This window comes from Rattus norvegicus, chromosome 15, assembly GCF_036323735.1.
Source record: "Rattus norvegicus strain BN/NHsdMcwi chromosome 15, GRCr8, whole genome shotgun sequence".
Lineage (NCBI taxonomy): Eukaryota > Metazoa > Chordata > Mammalia > Rodentia > Muridae > Rattus > Rattus norvegicus.
The window spans coordinates 28,771,512-28,791,062 of record NC_086033.1 but is presented as its reverse complement, the minus strand read 5'-3'; the positions used below and the strand labels follow the sequence as shown (position 1 = coordinate 28,791,062).

Sequence of the window (19,551 nt, the reverse complement as noted above, 5' to 3'; positions counted from 1 at the left end):
AGTTACAGATTTCGAACACCGATAAGAAAGGGGAGGGGGGAGGGGGATGTTTGCCCGGAAACCGGGAAAGGGAATAACACTCGAAATGTATATAAGAAATACTCAAGTTAATAAAAAAAAATACAGATTTCAAATGTACTATAGAACCAAACAATTAAAATGGCAGGATGAAGATGTATAGACATAATTTCACTGGGGATCCAGATTAAAGGAGTCAATGGTGAACAGCAGGGAGTGGCCTTTAATGAGGGTGCAGCCTCAGCAGAAGTAGACTCTGACATGTTGAAGACATTAGGACTTGTGGGACAGTCAGTCATCAGGAACAGAGGCAGCTGTAGGGTGGGCACACCTTGAGCCTATGAAAGAAGCCACACGTGCTGTGCATGGCAAACTGTTGAAGTGGAGATAGCCAAGCCCCTTGGAGCTCAGAAAATCATGAGTGAGTTCCGGACACCAAACAATGAACATTCATGCTGGTGGGCTTATCTTTAATCTGATTGTAGCTGTTCCCTTGTTTTAATTTGTTCTTATTGTGCAAGAATCCATCCTTAAGATATTAAGTTGGATTTTAACAGCGTTTAAAAGGTCTCTGAAGATGTGAATTGTTTAAAGTCTGTGAACATTTTAAAGTCATACTCTGTTATATATTGTAGCAGTAACATGAAATCCTAGGAATCATCAAGAAAGGGAAGGTTATGACTTAGTACTGGTATGTTTACGTCAAATTGACAAGTGTTCCACTGGGGCATTTATATTAGGCAACTCAATATAATCTACAGTCATTTGGGAAGAAAAAAAAACTTTAACTGAGCAATCTCTTCACTCAGAATGGCGTCTAACCATATCTGTGTAGTGTTATCTTGATTAATAATGTCTGTGAGCAGGCCCAGTCCACTACAGATATCCTCCTTGGACAGGTGGTCCTGTCTTCTCTAAGAAAGCTGGTGGGCCAGAAAGCCAGAAAGCAAAATTTTTCTATTATCTCTGCTTCAGTTCTGGCCTCCTGTCTTGAGTTTCTACCTTAGATTCCTTGTAGGACAGGCTATAATTGGCAAGGTGGAATAATCCCTTGTTGATGTTATTTTTATCACAGCAACAGAGACACAAGCTAGGACAAAATGTTTATGTTTATTCCCATAGGCTGCTGGTGGTGTCAAAAAGCTTCTTTTTGCGTTGGGCACCATTCAATGCAGAAATCAAAGAACGAAAAATAAACAACTGAGAGTGTTCAACCCTAACTGGGACATTTTTATTAGCCTCTCTGATAAAGGCTCACGGAACATTCAAGAAAAGGAGGTAGAACAAATATCAAAGCTGGGTGGTGGTGGCACGCACCTGTAATTCCAGTACTTAAGTCAAGTTAATCTCTGAGTTTGAGGCCAACTTGATCTACAAAGCAAGTTCCAAAACAGCTGGGGCAAGAGAGAAAAACCCTGTCTCAAAATATTGTGAAAAAATAGATAGATTAGGTAGATAGACAGACAGACAGGGAGGTGGGGAAGTAGATATAGAGACAGAGATCTGAGAGCCCGAAGATAGGAAGGATTGCTGGGGATTGCTGTTTTTCCAACATGACATGGCTGTCATAGTTATGAATTCCTAGCATATGTGATTTCTTACATGACCTTTCCTTACATGAAACTAAGCCAGCCAAATATGCTACATGAATAGGGAACTGCTTCGTGGGCCTCACTCCATGCAAAGGACTATTGTCAGCTGATAACTTCTGGAGAATGGCAAATAACTCTTCTTTGAAGATGTAGGCATTTGTAGGTTTCCCGTGCACACACCAATATAAATATTGACCAGACTTCGTGGAATTGGTATCTGTTGCTATGACCACAACAAACAAACAAAGCAACAACTTGGGAAAGAAAAAAGCTTTATCTTAGCTTATAATTCCAGATGATAGTCTATCCCTGAGAGAAGTCAGTGCAGAAACTTGAAAGCAGCCCTGCCTGCTATTTTATCCAGTATTACCTCTGGCCACTTTCCAGCCAAAAGGATAGAGCTTTTACTCTATCAAAGATGCTGTTTACTATCTGTCCTGCAGGTCACCTTGTACACAGAGATTTCTTAGACAATGTAGGACCATCTGGCTAGGATGATCTGGCCCATAATGGGCTGGACCTCCCAGCAGTTATTAACAACCAAGACAATTTCCAAAGACAAATCTATGAAGGTCCCCATTCAAACAGGACAAATATTCATGGTTCATCAAAATACAAAGAATAAGGTGATAAAAGCTGCAAACAGAGGTAGAATCAGTTTCCTCCAGCAACAAACTCCCACATAGGTTTTCCAATCCTGTCTCATGAGGCCTAAACACATGTACATATGAACAATACCAAATGGATTCAGTAGGTTGCATGTACTATACATGTATATGTATATGTATATGTATATGTATATGTATATGTATATGTATATGTATATGATGTATATATGATGCATATGTATATGATGTATCTGTACATGAGGTATATATATGTGTATGTGTAAATATGTATGTATACATATATATGGAGAAAAAGGGAGAGACAAATGCAGACTGGGAAAATTTGGAGGAAGATAACACTAGCAGGAGTAGGGATGGTACAAGGGATGGTGCTGAGGTAAATATGAGTAAACGATGATATATTTGGATGAAAATGTCATAAAAACACATTATTGGGCACATTGACTAAAATAATTAAGATTCTCTTAGTGACTGTAATTTCTTCCCCTGTGAGAACTCTAACAAGCATTTCATTGCAAAGGAATGCAGCTAAGCACAGATGTGTCATTCATTAAGGCAGCATACTCATACAAGAGCACAGGAAAGTCAAACTGTGATGGGCATTTTGTGGAACTTGACAAGTATTCATTTACTCATATACACAATTTCAGTTTCTGTAATTGACTTTTTACACTTTTTGACATGGGTTACTAAGGATTGGCAGCCATCATAGTGAATTTTGCCATAGATATTACCAATAATCATATGCAGGAATGAGGAAACCAAGCACAAAATTCATAAAGCAGTCTGCTCAAGTCCCCTCAGCTACTAAGTGGATGGTTCAGAACTTGAACCCAAGCCCTATTCTCCTGAACATCGCTATGCTGTACCAGGACGGGAGATTCAACAACTTTGGCATGTCTGCTAAGTACTAAACAAGAAAGCACATGGAAACCACACAGCTCAGAAGCACCCCTACTTCAAAAGCTTAACTGGATTTGCTTACCATGCACTCCATACAAACTAACAGGCATGCTCTGAAGTTCCAGTGTCTCTCATAAGACAAACTCATAGAGTCTTCTGAGGTCTGTTTGACAGTGCATCCTAACGACAGCTCTCTTGGCTTCTCATAGTTATCTGTGATCAGTCTCCTGTCCTACTGGCAATGGGGAAACTGTTCATTAAGTTGGAAGGGTAGATGCAAGATAGAAGGCAACAAGAGCTCAGTATGATACACTACCTACAGCAGTTTCTTCTCTATCAGTACATTGTTCCTAGATCTCAGGATATTTCTGTAGTACGAAGAAGGTCAAAATATAGGCATATATTTCACTTAGCAAAGAAAAATGCCCCACCTTGGACAACAAGGCAAGCCCCATATCTTAAGTAGTCTTCTGCTAACCAGCCAGTGCAGAACATAGATGAGTTATACTTGACACTCCATGATTGTCACAAAATTCTAATTTCAAATCAGCAATGATAGCTACTGCTACCACTAGGTGTTCTTCCAATGTAACTTATGAGCACTAGAGGGCAGCCAGGAGCTCAGCTCAAATATCAATAACTTCAGTTAGATGTCTGGTGGTAGATTTGGTCAAAAACATTTTTTCTTTGTCAGAAAAAACACTGTGTGATTTTTAAGGGATATTTTTTATTTACATTTCAAATGTTATCCCCTTTCCCCCACCCAACCACCCAACACTCCCCACCTCCCCACCCTGACATTCCCCTACACAGAGAGATCCAGCCTTGGCAGGACCAAGGGCTTCTCCTTCCTTTGGTGTCCAACAAGGCCATCCTCTGCATATGCAGAGGAGCCATGGATCTGTCCATGTGTACTCTTTGGATGGTGATTTAGTCCCAAGGGGCTCTGGTTGGTTGGCATTGTTCTGGGGTGACAAGCCCCTTCAGCTCCTTCAATCTTTATTGTAACTCCTCCAATGGGGGACCCCATTCTCAGTTCAATGGTTGGCTGCAAGCATTTGCCACTCTACTTGTCATGCTCTTGTAAAGACTCTCAGGAGACAGCTATATCAGGCTACTGTCAGAATCACTTCTTGTCATCAGCAATATTGTCTGGGTTTGGTGGCTATATGTACATGTGTTGGATCCCCAGGTGGGGCAGTCTCTGGATGGTCTTTCCTTCAGTCTCTGTTCCAAACATTGTCTCCATATCTCTACCTGTGAATATTTTTGTTCCTCCTTCTAAGAAGGACTGAGCTATATGCACTTTGGTTATCCACCTTATTGAACTTCATGTGTTCTGTGGATTGTATCTTGGGTAATCCAAGCTTTTGGGCTTATATCCACTTGCCAGTGAGTGCATACCACGTGGTGTGTGTGTGTATGTGTGTGTGTGTGTGTGTGTGTGTGTGTGTGTGTGTGTATGTATGTATGTATGTGGTTTTCTATTTAATTTAATTTAATTTAATTTTATTTTTGTGATCGGGTTATCTCACTCAGGGTATTTTCTAGTTCCATCCATTTGCCAATGAATTTCATGAAGTCATTGTTTTTAATAGCTGAGTCGTTCTCCGGTGTATAAATGTACCACATTTTCTGTATCCATTACTCTGTTGAGGGACATCTGTGTTGTTTCCAGCCTCTGGATATTATAAATAAGGCTGCTATGAACAAAGTGGAGCCTGTGTGCTTGTTTTATGTTGGAGCATCTTTTGGGAATATGCCCAGGAGTGGTGTAGCTGCGTTCTCGGGTAATACTACATCCAATTTTCTGGGATATCAAATCACTGAGAAGCACCTTAGTTATCAGGGAAATGCAAATCAAAACAACCCTGAGATTCCACCTCACACCAGTCAGAATGGTTAAGATAAAGAACTCAGGTGACAACAGATGCTGGCAATGATGTAGAGAAATAGGAACACTTCTCAGTTTTTGGTGGGATTTCAAGCTGGTACAACCACTCTGGAGGTTCCTCAGAATATTGGAAATAGTACTACCAGAAAATCCTAGTTAGGCAAGCTACTTCTTAATTACAGATATTATTAAAATGTGATTGAGTTTGTTTTTAGAAAGAAGAGAGTAAAGAGATTAACTGAATCAGGTGGGGATTTTCATCCATGGTTCAGAACTTAGATAGGGAAAAATTAGTCACTACCTCCAAGTAGAGAGTTGTGATAAAATGTCTGTAACACCAAGGAGAGTGAATACAGGCATATATTTTAGAAGTTAATAAGGTTAAAGAAAAATCTGTGGCTCCGGGTAGAGAGCTTAACAGATTGAGATATTTTGGGTTAAATTCCCGAGTTTTAAGTTGTTTATTGGTATTAGAATTGATAGAAGGTGTTTAAATTTGTTTTAAGGAGAGTAAAGAGATTACCCGAATCACGTGGAGATTTTCATCTATGGTTCGGAACTTAGATAGGGAAAAATTAGTCACTAACTCCAAGTAGAGAGTTGTGATGAATTGTCTGTAACACCAAGGAGAGTGAATGCAGGCATATAATAGAAGTTATTAAGGTTAAAGAAAAATCTGTGGCTCCGGGTAGAGAGCTTAACAGATTGAGATATTTTGGGCTAAAGTCCTGGTTTGATACATTGCTTATTGATACTGGAATTGATAAAAAGTATTTGGTTTGTTTTATGAATTACACCACTAAAGGCCATATGGCTCGTTGATGCTGGCTAGCGAGGGTTTGTGGTTACTTTTGATATCTCCCACCACAGGAAGCTCGGATTCTCTTAACGTGGGCTCCACAGGAATTTTGGGTTAATTTCCCGATATCACAGAGTACAAAAGCCTATCAGGCTCATTGTTTAGCTTACTTCCTTTTTTAAAAAATTGTCTAATATTCATGATGGGTGTGACTTTGAGTTTTATGGTTATATTATTACTCTGGGAGAGAGTGCAAGATACAAGCTTTTCTGGTTTCAGAATAAGGAACACAGTATTTTGGGAGAAAGATTTTGTCTTTGTGCTTTGAAAAAATGTGATTAGGCTCTGGAAACCTCACAGAGTCATACTGATCAGATTTGATAGAGGTAGATCGCCTGAAAAATTTATTTAGGAGAATCAAACAAAAAGATATCTCAATTCTAAACTTTTTCTTGAGAGTTCTATTTTACAGAGTGTGCCTACTTGGAATCCTGGTCTCAAGGACTTTCAGCTGGGTCCAGTCAGGACACATCCTGCTACAGCATTTGCTTCATTCTTCCTACCCCCTACCCCCAAGGATATCTCAACGCCCCTGTACAGCTTGAAGAAGTTATGGAGGGGTCATCACCCCAATTCCCTGGACTTTGGGGGGACTGCAAGTGGTTATTCTAAAGTTGTTTTTATGAGAAATTTAGAAATGATTGTAATTTAACAGGGAGGAATTAGGTAGATTGAGTTATAGAGTCGTAATCTTATTTGTTAACTAAGCTAAAATCATATCTTTGTTTTCATATAGAATTTATTTGTTAAAGAGTTTAAAAGTACAAGGTTTAGAGCCAGTCCTTCTATTGATGTCATTACAAACTTCTGAGTTGATTACACATGTGAGTTAAGGGCCAAATAGCAAACATATTACCGACGTTATGAGAGAACTTTCAAGATATTATCAAGATATAAAGACAATAGTCCAGATTGTCTTATATAGATATATGGTTTTCAAAAACGTCAGAAATCCACAAAATTAGAGATTTAAAGTTATTTATCTTTTGTTGAGAGATATCTGCTCCTAACAGTTCCCCTTTGGTGGATTTAACGAAGAATGTGAACATCTCTACCTCCAGGTGAGACAATACTTTGTGGCTAGGCAGCCACTACACAAAACTGCCTGTTTCATCTGCAGACTATGCTGTCCAGAAAAGGACAAATTATGCAGAATAGTTGACTGATAAACTCTGCCAAGACAGGGTGATCAGCCCTTCAAAATCTGCATTTCTAGAGTCTGTCAGTTGATTTTGGGCCAGAAGGCTAAAGACTTGTGCTCACGAGTTGCTAACAGGGGACTGTGCTAGTGGAGATTTGTCTCTACAACCTCTCAGTTCTAGAAGCCGTGTTAGGCTTCCTATGTGTATAGATATTTGGTCATTCCCAGATTTCTGACGGGGTTGAAGACATTATAGTCTGATAGCCTATCAGGCTGTTTAACTCTAAATATACATATTTTATTGGATAGTTATCAGGTAGTATACAAGCTAGCCAAGATATAAAACAGATTTTAAGCCTTTCTTAAGTTGGAATGGATAACTAAATGTTCTGTTTAACTGATATAGTGTTGGACTGGGTGTTAGATATATTTTGTGCTCTTAATTACAAAATGATAGTAGTTATGCTCAGCTTATATTTAAGAGAAAAGTTTTTTTTTAATTAGACAAAAAGGGTGAAATGTTGTGGTTTGCCCTGAAGTTACTGTATTTTGATGCTAATTCCACTGCCCCAAGGACAGCTGCCTAGTCAAGGACTCAGAACTCAGGTGACTTCACCAGAGCCACCTCTCCATTGAATTTGTAAAGTACTGGTGAGGGGCAGGTCCAGGATAGAAGGAGGCCTGTCATTGGAGGAGAAGGAAGGATGGGTTGGAGAGAAGTTTGAAGGGATAGGAGGAGACTAGGGGAGAGAGAAGAGAAATGGAGAGAGGGGAGAAGCCAGGGCAGGACAAGATGGCAGGTGATGTTAAGATTCTGCTCTGTGTATTTACAGGTTGTTATTAATGTTCTCAAGGGATGGATAGTACTGGGCTTTGTATGTTTAAGTGGGCAATTATATCATACCAATTGGGTCAAAGATTATTGTATTGTGTGTTCTTTTATGTGAGGGTTTGAGAGTAGGAAAGTGTGCAGTTGGGCTGTGTTTCCACCAAGATATCTAGCAGATATCTTGGGGCACCGCGGTGCAGACCTAGCGGGGTTAAAAGACAACAATACATTTTTATTTTTATATTTTTACAACAACAGGACCCAGCTATTCTACTCCTGAGGAATCTTTAAAAAGGGCAACTACAAACAAATTCATAGGATATTACACTTATTTATTCATTAAAACATTCTTTAAAATTTGTGTCCCTTGTTGACTTATCAGGCTTTTGCTTCTTACAGTAAAGATCATAAATTTTACATCTGCTAAGATTCTGTTGCTTGCATTCAGTGAGTTCTCTGAGTGCACATTGGCTTCCCTTCCCTGCCTGGGATTCTCCTGCCAAACTCAGAGAGGTGGGCTTGCAGAATCTTTTGCTTTGCAGTTTCCTTGTAGTTTTTTAATTTAGGAAGACTTGCTAAAGTCACAGGGAAACATTGAAGTCTAAGATCATTACTGATTAGAGACCCATGTGACATTTTCTGTCAATTAGAGTTTATTTTGTTGAACGGGGAGCCATGCTCCATGTACTCACATGCACAAGACTTACCCTCTGTGGCTATGCAGTGACTCTCCTCAGCTCTCTGACTAGCTGTGGTCTGAAGTCTTCTTTGTCAAATATGAGACGTGCAGTGCCATGACTACAGCTCTCAATTACGTCCGATGCTGATCTCTATGGTTTGACTTTCAGTGTTTGATGTACTTAGCTGTAGGAAGTGTTTCCTGGAGACACAGATAGTATTCTTTGTTAATGCCCCCAGGTAGCCTATGGTTTTTAATTGGTGAATTGAAGTTATTTACCTCCTTTATCATGTACAGTTTATACAAATTACGTAGAAACAGGACCTGGAACATACACTCACTAGTTAAAAGCAGTCACTGCTTTAGCAGAGGACTTAGATTCAGTGCCTGACATTCACATGGTAAATCCTTTCCTTCGATAACTCCAATTTCCAGAATCTAATATCCCCTTCTGGCCTCAATGAGCACCAGACTTCACCCAGTACACATATATACATGCTGACAAAAAGGTTACACACATGATATAAAAAATAATCTTTAAAAACATATCTGGAAACATGTTGCTGTGTTTTGGGGGTGGACATGGAAAAGGCAACTGTAGAAGAATTAAGAAACAGGAGTGATATATTTAATTATTTTTATATAGCCCTGCAGATTCAGGCCCCATAAATATTTGATGTCCATTAGATTCCAGCTGACTTTACCATTGACACTCTACTCCTCACTTCTGCAGCTTTTCTTTATTCAGGTTGAGTCTGTGTGTATCACGTTGGCAAATGGCGTGACTTCTTCTGATGCTCCCCCAAACCAGAGGGACTGAGGAGGTGAGGGAGGTTTATCCTTCTAGATTCCATTGGCTTTCTGAGTCTCACTGAATTCTCACAAGTCTCAGGACAGCCAGGTGCTATACTCATTTACCTGTCCTCCCCAACTGCTGACCTTCAGTACCTCAGGCTCAGTACTAGATACAAAGGTAAAGATTGGTGGAGTAACTCAGTCACCACCAGTATTTCATGGAGAGAAATCCTTATAGTCTGTCTCTGACTACTTCACTCATGCTGGATCTCCTTCTGAGTGTAACTTTCTCCAGGAAATTATGCTCTTTGCTATTCCAGATGCCTCCTCTGAGGTATGTTCTGTTAACAAATTAAAGAGAAACTTCAAATTATTGTGGTGCAAGATTTCCAAGTGTAGAAAATATTACACATATTCTCAGTGATCTATTTTTAACTCTGATTTAAGATAATGTAGTATAGAAAGCATGCCCTGAGGTTTTACTTAGAAACACAGTTCTGATGCAGACACAGACGGAGCATCCACAGTTGAGATCTTCTTGTTCAGGATGTGCAGGTGTGCATCTCAGCTGGGCTCCCTCCCTCAGAGGGCTTCTGTTTAGGGAGCCCCAGTTTTTGTTCAGCTTGTGCTGTCACTTCTAACACTGTGTCAAATCACTGAGAGCACAGAAATACTTCCCTGAATCCTCTGGCTGAGAGGCTGAAATGACAAGGCTGATGGACATGAGTGATTTCTGGAAAACTACAGAATAGCGGCCACTCCTCTCTTCTGCAGTAGAAGAAGAAATTTGGCGAGTAAGGAAAATTATATCTCCACTAAGAAGCTGCTTGTACCAAGAAAGATAATATACGACATAACTTGTCTCATATGAACAGTCCAGGGTGACTTCTTCCCCCTCCTGCCTGCTTGCTGTTGACTGGACCTGAGTCACTTCCTGGGCCACAATACATCCTGCAAAACAACCAGAAGAATGAATTAAAAGCTTATTCTGTGACAGTGTGAACCAAACATTGTTGGAATTGGGCACCTTGGAACCCAAGGAGAAATCTCATTGAATACACATTGCTCTGGCTTCCCTCCAATCCCTCCTGTCCCTCATGTCTATAGGAATTGTCATATGCCTGGGGCAATGTTTCCTGTTTAATACCCTTAGTTATCATGATGCATCATACCAGACAAAGCCAAGGCCACCAGCACACAGAGCAGGCTCTGAGGAAGCATGTGGCACTTGTCCCTCTGCATGAGTGTGTCCGTTCTGTCCCAGCTCAGCTCTTAGTCTGAGCAACAGGCAGTGTGCACATGAACTGCCTGTGTGTCTTATTTTACCTCAAGCAGGAAATGGGGTTTTGTGTGATCATAGGCCACAAGTTCCATATACAGTGATGAAATGTGTAGCTCACCACAGACTTTTAGTTGCTTTCTTGTTTTTCTTAGCAGTCAAAAGAGGCAGCACTTAAAAAAGGGAGCTTCAGAAAACTCATGCCTGCTGAGGGTGTAGCTGCTTTACACATGTGGGTGCTACTCTATTGTCAAATTCAGCTTAATAAAAATAATAAGTTCTCAAGGATCTCACAAATTTCCCCGCAAACCACTGGGATCTGAAATTATCTTCCTTTCTTAGTGAGTGTGTTGGTCTATCTAAATTCTGCAATGAACAAAGTTAGTTTTAAATCACATGGTGAAGGATAGTAGATCAGAATTATTAAAGATCCCTGTTTGTTCATAGTCTGTAAAATAGTAAGCGGAATGACATAATAATCTTTAGAGGCTAAGTAGATGCTCAGTGTGTCAGGGGTCAGTTATGAATCATGAGTCATCTCCAGCAGTCACATATGAATTCAGCTGCTATGGGTGCACCTGAAGTCTGAGCACTAAGAAGCAGAGATGCGAGAATCCTGGAATCTCACTGATCAGTCAGTCGGTGGGCTTCAGTCTCAGTGAAAACCTCAACCAAAGACACCAATCAATCAATCGATCGATCATCAATCAAACAATTATTCAATCAATAAATGTAGAAACAATAGAAGAAGATACCCAATGTTGACCACTGGTTTATACACAAAGACACACACATACACACAAACAAACACAAACACACATACACACAGACAGGGAGAAAGATGAACACAGAGACATATATATGTATATATATATATATATATATATATGTATACACACACACACACACACAAACACACATATGCAGGCAGAGAGACAGATGAACAGAGACAGAGAAACATACATACAGAGATGGGGCAGGGAAGATTGATAGACATTATACCAATTAAAAAAACCCACTGTTACAAAAGAATGATTAGGTTTTTAAAGTCTAACATCAAGTTTTATTCAGAAGGTATGTTCATTTCTCTCCAAACAGAGAAATATACTTATTACACATCCTTGAAGTTTCTATCTCACTGACAAGAAGTATTCAGTCTTGCTTGTTAAATTCTGTGTATTATTAATTTACAAAACGGTCTCATAATAAGCTTGCCAGGTCTCTCTGTGACTCAAACCTATTACATGTCCATGCTACATATAAACCGTCTGTACTTAGAAACATGCTAATTCCAGGTGACTTGGTGGTGGAATTTTTGTGTCCTGCTGTATCCTATTCTGAATGTAGCTCTTCATCTTCCAGGTGTAGTTGTTAATCCAACGGGTGAATTAAAATAACCCAGGAAGCAATCAAAAGAGAAAATACAAACAAGGTCTCTGAAACAGATCCAGCATTTCTGAGATCAAGTGACCAATAAGCATGTACATCAGAGACTACTGTCTGAACTCTGAGGTATCTTCCTCTGCCCACTTAACTGCTGAGAGCTGAGATCACATGCCCTGGACTGCAGTCTCTGTACTTAGCAGGAGACCATGGGAGCCACAGCAGCCTGGGGAGCTCAGGATGGCAGGGCTCTGCCCCTGCTCTAGTTCTCCACAGAGCAGGTGGATGTTCTGCTGCATGACCACAGCCTCTGAGATGTGGCTTTGGAGTACACTGGATTTGAGTCCTGGGCTGAACAACTGGTCTTATTCTAAATGCTCCTGTGTCTTTCCTTGTGATTTATTGATAGACATACTTCCTAGTGAGGATAAAGCTTAAGATTGGTAGAGAGACAGCTCATCAGTGAACAGCACTTGCTGCTAATAATAAAGGTAGAAGCTCAGCTCCCAGAACATTTGACAAGCTAAGTGTCCTGCAAAAACTCAGACTCCAGCCTTGAGGGATTGGACACCATCTTTTGTCCTTCACATGCACACAGGAGTGATCAATCATGTATATACACAAGTCTTTGTGTACTCACACAGATGTGTGTGCTAGCATACACACACATACACAAACACAAAACCAACCAACCAACCAACCTATCAATCAATCAATATAATCTTTTAAAAAGAAAGGAGCTTAATATTCAAAAATAAGAAAAAGAAATTAGTAATTCAGGAAAATTGGGATAATGGTGTGCTTAGTTAAGAAGTTGGGAGGAAGTTCAATACAGAGAGAGAGAGAGAGAGAGAGAGAGAGAGAGAGAGAGAGAGAGAGAGAGAAAGAGAAAGTATAAATGCCACTGAGGATGTTTGAAATAGCCTTAAAGATACTTATTGTTTCATGTTTACCTGAACTACACTCTGTATTTTTTAAGGAAGTTATCCCAGTCAAGGTGGCAATACCCCTCAAGAGACAGATCATCTAATAAGAAACCAAATGCCAGGCATGAGAAACTTCTTTCCATATGTGGATCATGGGAATCCAAGAGGCTCTAGGAAGAGTGCTGGCTATTCCTGTTGCCCTTGGATCCCAGAGATTGAAGTTAAGTCCCTATTGAAGATACAGTGCACGTTGTTCATAGGACTTTAAAGACTTGAACTGGATCTGACCTGAAAACCTCACTGCTGACCGCTAACTTTCATAACATCAAAAGGTGCCATTCAAGTTGCCAAAGCAGGGAAGACACCAATAGTTCTACCTTGACGTGATTCTTATGAATCACATTAGTGGAGAACCCTGCAAGGTACTTACAAAGGTGCAATGGTAGCACTAATAAATTGGTTATAAACAATGCCTCTCTAATGGGACTCATGGCCCACTCAGCAAGAGGGAAATAAAGCTTGGCATTAAAATGTAGCTAACTACTCAGACCTCATGACATAATGGGTCTTAGAGGAGAATCTACTATTGCCTCTTACTAAACCAGAAACCTTTTATACTGTAATCTAAATACTCCTCCTTATGCCCATGAGTAAGTGTAGATCTCCTACTTCTCAAGGAAGCTTTCCTTTGCGGTAGATGGAGACTATTATAGGAAACCACCACGGGTCAAAATATAGAGAACAAGCCATGGGATAGTCAGCCCCTTCTATACATCTACAACAAGGTGCTGAATCTCTCTCTACATCTACATCTATGTTGAATGCTCAGAAAACACTGGAGAAAAGAAGGTAGCAAGAAAGTCTAAGAGTGAGAAGGCCAGGAAGTCTGCTGTAAGACTGTCTGTTAGAAATGACAGGGAAGCAATGCTCTTGGTTGATACCACAATAGACTGCATAACTAGTCCTGAACAATGATGGCGCCCATAGACATAGTAAATGTCATGGGGCTCCATCCCTAGACAAAGAACTACAGACAACTGAGTACAGAGACAAATGGACATCCCCAGGGAGGAGCATTTGATGAATGCTACAGCATCAAGTGGTCAGCACAGAAATCATATGGACACAAGCAACACCAGACTCAACAGGTTTATTTATATAGTCATGTACACACACTAGAGGGGTGTGTGTGTGTGTGTGTGTGTGTGTGTGTGTGTGTGTGTGTGTGTGTGTAAAAGGGTAACCATAGAAACAGTGGCCACGGATTTGAAGTTACTATTGGAGAGCTTAGGTAAAGCTGGAGGTGGAGGACACAGAAGATGTTTCAGGGAGAGAAGAGGAGGGGAAAATGAGATAAATATGTTTTAATCAAAATAAAAATAATAACCTAAAATATCAAAGTTAATAAATTAATCTGTGATCTGTGATAAGATCTGAGGGGCCATCTCAGAACTAATTTTTTTAATTTTTATTTATAGCATCATAAAACAAGTTTTTCATGCAATATTTTTGATCATATTCTTTCCCCTTACCCCAACACCTCCCAAATCCTTCCCCCTACCTTCTACCTAACCCAACTCCATGATCTCTCTCTCTCTCTCTCTCTCTCTCTCTCTCTCTCTCTCTCTCTCTGTCTCTCTCTCTGTCTCTCAAAGCCATTATTTTTTAAAAAATGTAATAGATTAAAAGAACAGTGAAAAGATAAAACCAAACCAAAACAAAGAGTATGTGGAAACCATTATGTGTTAGGGGTCCTGCCCTGTAGTGTAGGTGGAATGCAGACTACCATGCTAATTAGGGTAATCAGGATTATAAGAGCCCTTTAATTTTTGGCCAGTGACCAATAAAATGGTAATGCCTTAGAGTCTCTTGGTGTCAAAGGTGTCAAAGGTCAGGCATACACCATTTTTATAAAAACCATGAAAGACAAAGTTATATCAAAGTTCAGCTAGTGTCTTAGTAACTTTGTAACTTCTACTTTGATAGAACATAGTAGGAATTTCAGGCACAACACAATATTTATTTTGACTCTGTCTTCAATTATTTTATTTCATATTTAGTCAGTATGAATATCATTTTGGTTAATATGTCTGGACCAAGGTCAGGGCTACAGAGATTCCCAATGTGTGGTCAAGGCAGATGCGACTGAGAAATGTGAAAACAGACATAAAATGGAGTTAGGAGACAGAGCTGCCTCACTGATGTCGTGGTTGACATGGAAGAAAAGTGGTTTCATTTAGCACCAGGAACCAACTGCAACAGCTTCTTCCTTTTTACAATCAACACTTTTGTTCATGTAGCATATTTATTCAGGTTTTCCCCTCCCATTATGCCTGCCATTTCAGTTTTGCTTTGTTTTGGCACGTTTAAATGTATTGGCCTGTTTGTTGTTTTGATTATTATTTTGTGGGTTTTGATTTTGTTGTTTGGGGTGGGTGATATTTTTGTTTTATTTTGTTTTTTGACGCTGAGAGAGGGAGAACGAACATGAAGTTGGTAGACTGGAAAGGGGAGTTGGGAAGATACGCATGAGTCCCCACTCTATTGCCTAGACTCACTCAACTTTCAACTGTTCTGACTCCAGTCTGATTAAAGGTGAAACATGATCACCAATCCTGGCTTTTTGCAGAGACAAACCAGAAATCCTTACCCTTCCTTCCTCCTTACCCAAAACCACTGGGAATTCACATTTCCAAAACATCACAGAAAAATAAAATCAAAACAGATTTGTGAGACTGAACTGTTGTGTTGGGTCCTCAAGAGCCAATGGTCCCGACAAAGGCTTATCCGATGACACAGCTCTGGGAATCTTGGCAGAAGTCTGGAGAATGAGAAGCATGAGAGTGAGGAGCTTCTGTATCTAGATGTTCAGTGATGCCATTCACTGTCACAGGAGCATGGCCACAGTTGGTGTTGTTCTTCAGTTATTGTTAGAGTTTTCAGAAAAAGAAAACTCCTCTGTAAATCATCTTTCTCTCACAAAACCATGACTATGTCAGCATTGCCCCAAATAACATTTCTTTCTCTACACAGAGGTGAGTGACCAGCAGAAGGAGAGACACTGAAGGCATGGAGACCCCCACATACAATTGACTGCAGGCTGAAAATGCGTCTGGCAAAGGAATTTATGTCAAACCTTAAACTCCAAAAGCAGACATTTGATTGCCCACCACAGGAAGACAATGAAGTGGTTATTGTTATGTTATACTACATCAATCTGTCAAAACTCTCTCTCAGCTCTCTTTAAATAATTTCCAGCCTTCCATTCCAGAGGAAGCTCAGGTTTGGCCTCAAGGTACCCAGAGTTTCCAAATTCTCTGTGGTACATCCTTAAGTATGCATTCCCTCTCCTACTGATGTCCAGCTCAGTGTTTGCATTCTGTGAATCCTACCCCAATCAGATGCAAATACTGTTCCCAATTTCTGACTCTAGTTTAAAAGGTGACAAGGATAGAAGATTTTGAAGGACATGGGAAGGTCACTTACTGGTATTTTGTGATATATCTCCTATGCTTAATGCCAACTGGCTTTATTTTCCTTTGTAACTTTCCCTTTGTGATACTGAAAATCAATTCACTGTGGATGAGAAAGAGAATTTATAGCGTTCACATTCTTAAATTAAATATCTTCCACAGTGCTTTTGTTCATTTTGTTTTCCTGAGACAGAGGTCCACTGTGTTGCTAAGGTGAGATTCCCAATCCTAGGCTCACATTCCTCCTCACTTGGCTTCCATCTTGTCACATCAACTCTGTGACAAGAAAATATTTAAACGTATAAGACAATGAAAGTTTTTCCATTAGAAATCTGGTTGGCATTTCTATAGCACCAAATGAGTAAACCTTGCAAAGTGTTATGCAATGAGAGATCCTTTTTCAATTCTATCCATTGCAGATAGCCATAAAGATGGGAGCTGATTTTATATGATAGAAATTTTACATCCATTTGATATTTTGTTCATCTATGAAATATACATGTGAAATCATTTCTTTAGTGAAGGTTATGCATTTTCAGTATATGAGGAAATTGAATTCTTCATTCCCCACTGATGTCTTCTGTCTATTGTAGACAGGACTGCATCCTTGTGAAAACCTCCTGCTTTGCGTACTTGAATTTGTTGGAGGTAGATGATGATATGAGAGGCAAAACAAGAGGAAGTGGTCATGTGAATCACCACTACTCTGGTAATCAGAGGAAACTAAGGTGAAAGAAAACTCTATGTGATTCCTATCCCAGGAGCCAATGTCATTGTCTCTTGACACTGCACTGTAACACCACACATTCAGAACATTGTTGACAAGAGTGCAGGGAGACAGAGCCTCTGTAATTTATAGTTGCCACAAACCAATCACATAGAGAACTATTTATACAACTACACAGCAAAGTGGTTCATCTAAACTAGCTAAGGGAATGGATGGAAGACGCCAGCTGCTCTCGAGGGAGACAGGAGAAAACAAGCCATGACTCCAGCTTGGTCTGTCTCTGGACCAATGGTTTAATCCTTACACTCACTGAGTGACCACTTCACCTGCTCCTGCACATGACAACTCCTGTGCATCTCTGCCCGGCTCAGCCCGCAGCAGGGCTTTGCTGGAGCCTCAGCTGCAGGTTTGGGTCTGGGCTGCAGGTGTGTGGAGAGCACTGTGCCCTTGCTGCACAGAAGTAGGTGGCTGAGTCTCCAGGCTGAGAGTCTTCAATGTGCAAGGAGAGCTGTTTCTCACTTTTCCTGAGGAAGACTGTGAATCGTCCATCTTTCTTTTTATTGGACACTGAATATATGGCTATCAGGAGTACAGGGCCTTCCCCAGGGAACTGCTGATACCATGGGAAGTAGTCAAAAGTGCTGTCCTCATAACTGCAGTTCAGAACTGTGGTTCCTCCTTCCCAGACTGTCAGAGATTGGGGACTTTGTTTCACCTGCTGCTGGTCACGTCTCTCCTGCTGGCCACTCACCCCTGTGTAGAGAAATAACAACTGTTGTTAGCTTCCCAGGAATTACTTCCTGCTTATGATATCATGACTTCCTGGTGCCCCAATATTCTTGTGCCTCCACATTAATCCCATATCCTCGGGTTTCTCCTCCATGACTCACCAGACAGGTGAAGGCCTAGGAGTAAAAACGATGCTGTCAGGATCTTGTCCATTCCTCCTAGACTGAAGCTTGTGGGGAACTCAGGTGGCCTTTTATCTCCCCACAGAACAGACTCCAACTTCACAGGCACCTCAGTCCTTTCAGCAGGCTCCACCCTTCACAAACACTAGTCTAAGGCTATTTCTGACATAGGAAGTACTTCCCATTTTGCTCAAGAGATACCTGCATATGCGCATTTATTTTAGCACTAAAACCATTGCCAAAATGGAGGTGCAACTCATGCACCCCCTGTCTACTGATGAATGGAGAAAATCTTGTACCTAAAACAACAGAGTGATATTCATCTATGAGGAAATAGCAACTCACAACATCTGTAGGAACATGGATGGTATTGAAGGACGTGATATTATAAGTAAAGCAGACATGTAGGGACACACAACACATAAGTATTCTTCTATATGAAAACACACACACACACACACACACACACATACACACACACACACAAATATAAAAAGATGGGGGAAAGTAAAGATGACCTAAAACTGTAAGTTAGACAAATGCGTAAGGGGAGGGGAACAGGGGCAGAGAAAAAAAAGAGGACAATGGAGAGTGAAGGCAAGATGAATATGAAAAACCTCACCACATATGTGTATATTAATATTTCACAAGTCAGTAATTTGTACAATTAATGTGTGCTGATAGCTTGATGATATGATGAAAGAAAGGATAAATTTAAAGGTTCTCAATCCTAGAAGCATATAGACACACACACATAGGCTAAGAAGAATGCTCCTACAAGACACCACAGGCTAGCAAATAAAAAAGCCAGCGCAAAGGATGGGCTGCCTCTTTTGGTGTGTGAATTAGCTTTGTTTTTCTACTGCCAAGATAAATATAATGACCAGAAGCAACTTGGAGAGGAAATGATTTCTGTGGTTTACATTTCAGATTATTGTGTATCCCTAAACCAGTCAAGTCAGGATTTCAGGCTGAAATCGTGTCAGGAAACATAAACAAAAAGCGCTCACTGGCTTGCTCTCCTGGCTTGCACATCTTGATTTTTATACAATCAAGGACCTCTTGCCCAGGGGTGACAGTGCTAACAGTGAGCTGGGCACTTCCAAATCAATTATTTTTAATTATTCTTCCTTCATATATAACATCCCACGTACAGTTTCCCCTCTACCCTCTCTTCTCAGCCCCTCCTCCCACCTCCATGTTCTCCAGATTCTCTCCTCCTACATCTAACTTTGGAAAAGGCAAGCTTCCCAGGGATATCTACCAAAACGGATGTCAAACATGGATGTCAAGCTCATATCAATTGTGAATGAAGAAAATGCTCACACACATGCCTCCGAACCGTTAGTAAGTCAAATACAAGTTTTGGATTGTGGTTCCTTCGTCCTGGGTATCTACTTTGTGTCAAGTTGACAAAAATTATCCATCACAACTTACCACTTGTCAACCTGATACATAAAAATCATTATTAAATCATAATCTTTCTTTTCTTGTTGCGCCCCAAGTTCTCATT

The 19,551-nt window shown here is 40.3% G+C and overlaps 1 gene segment (V, D, J or C); it reads right to left on the bottom strand.

Annotated features, from left to right (window-relative positions):
• Positions 1–17,494: 17,494 nt before the first annotated feature.
• LOC134482285 (T cell receptor alpha variable 23/delta variable 6-like) lies at positions 17,495–18,069 on the bottom strand. The segment is given in 2 exon segments: positions 17,495–17,880; positions 18,018–18,069. Coding segments are annotated over 2 exon segments (438 nt in total).
• Between the last annotated feature and the right edge of the window lie 1,482 nt (positions 18,070–19,551).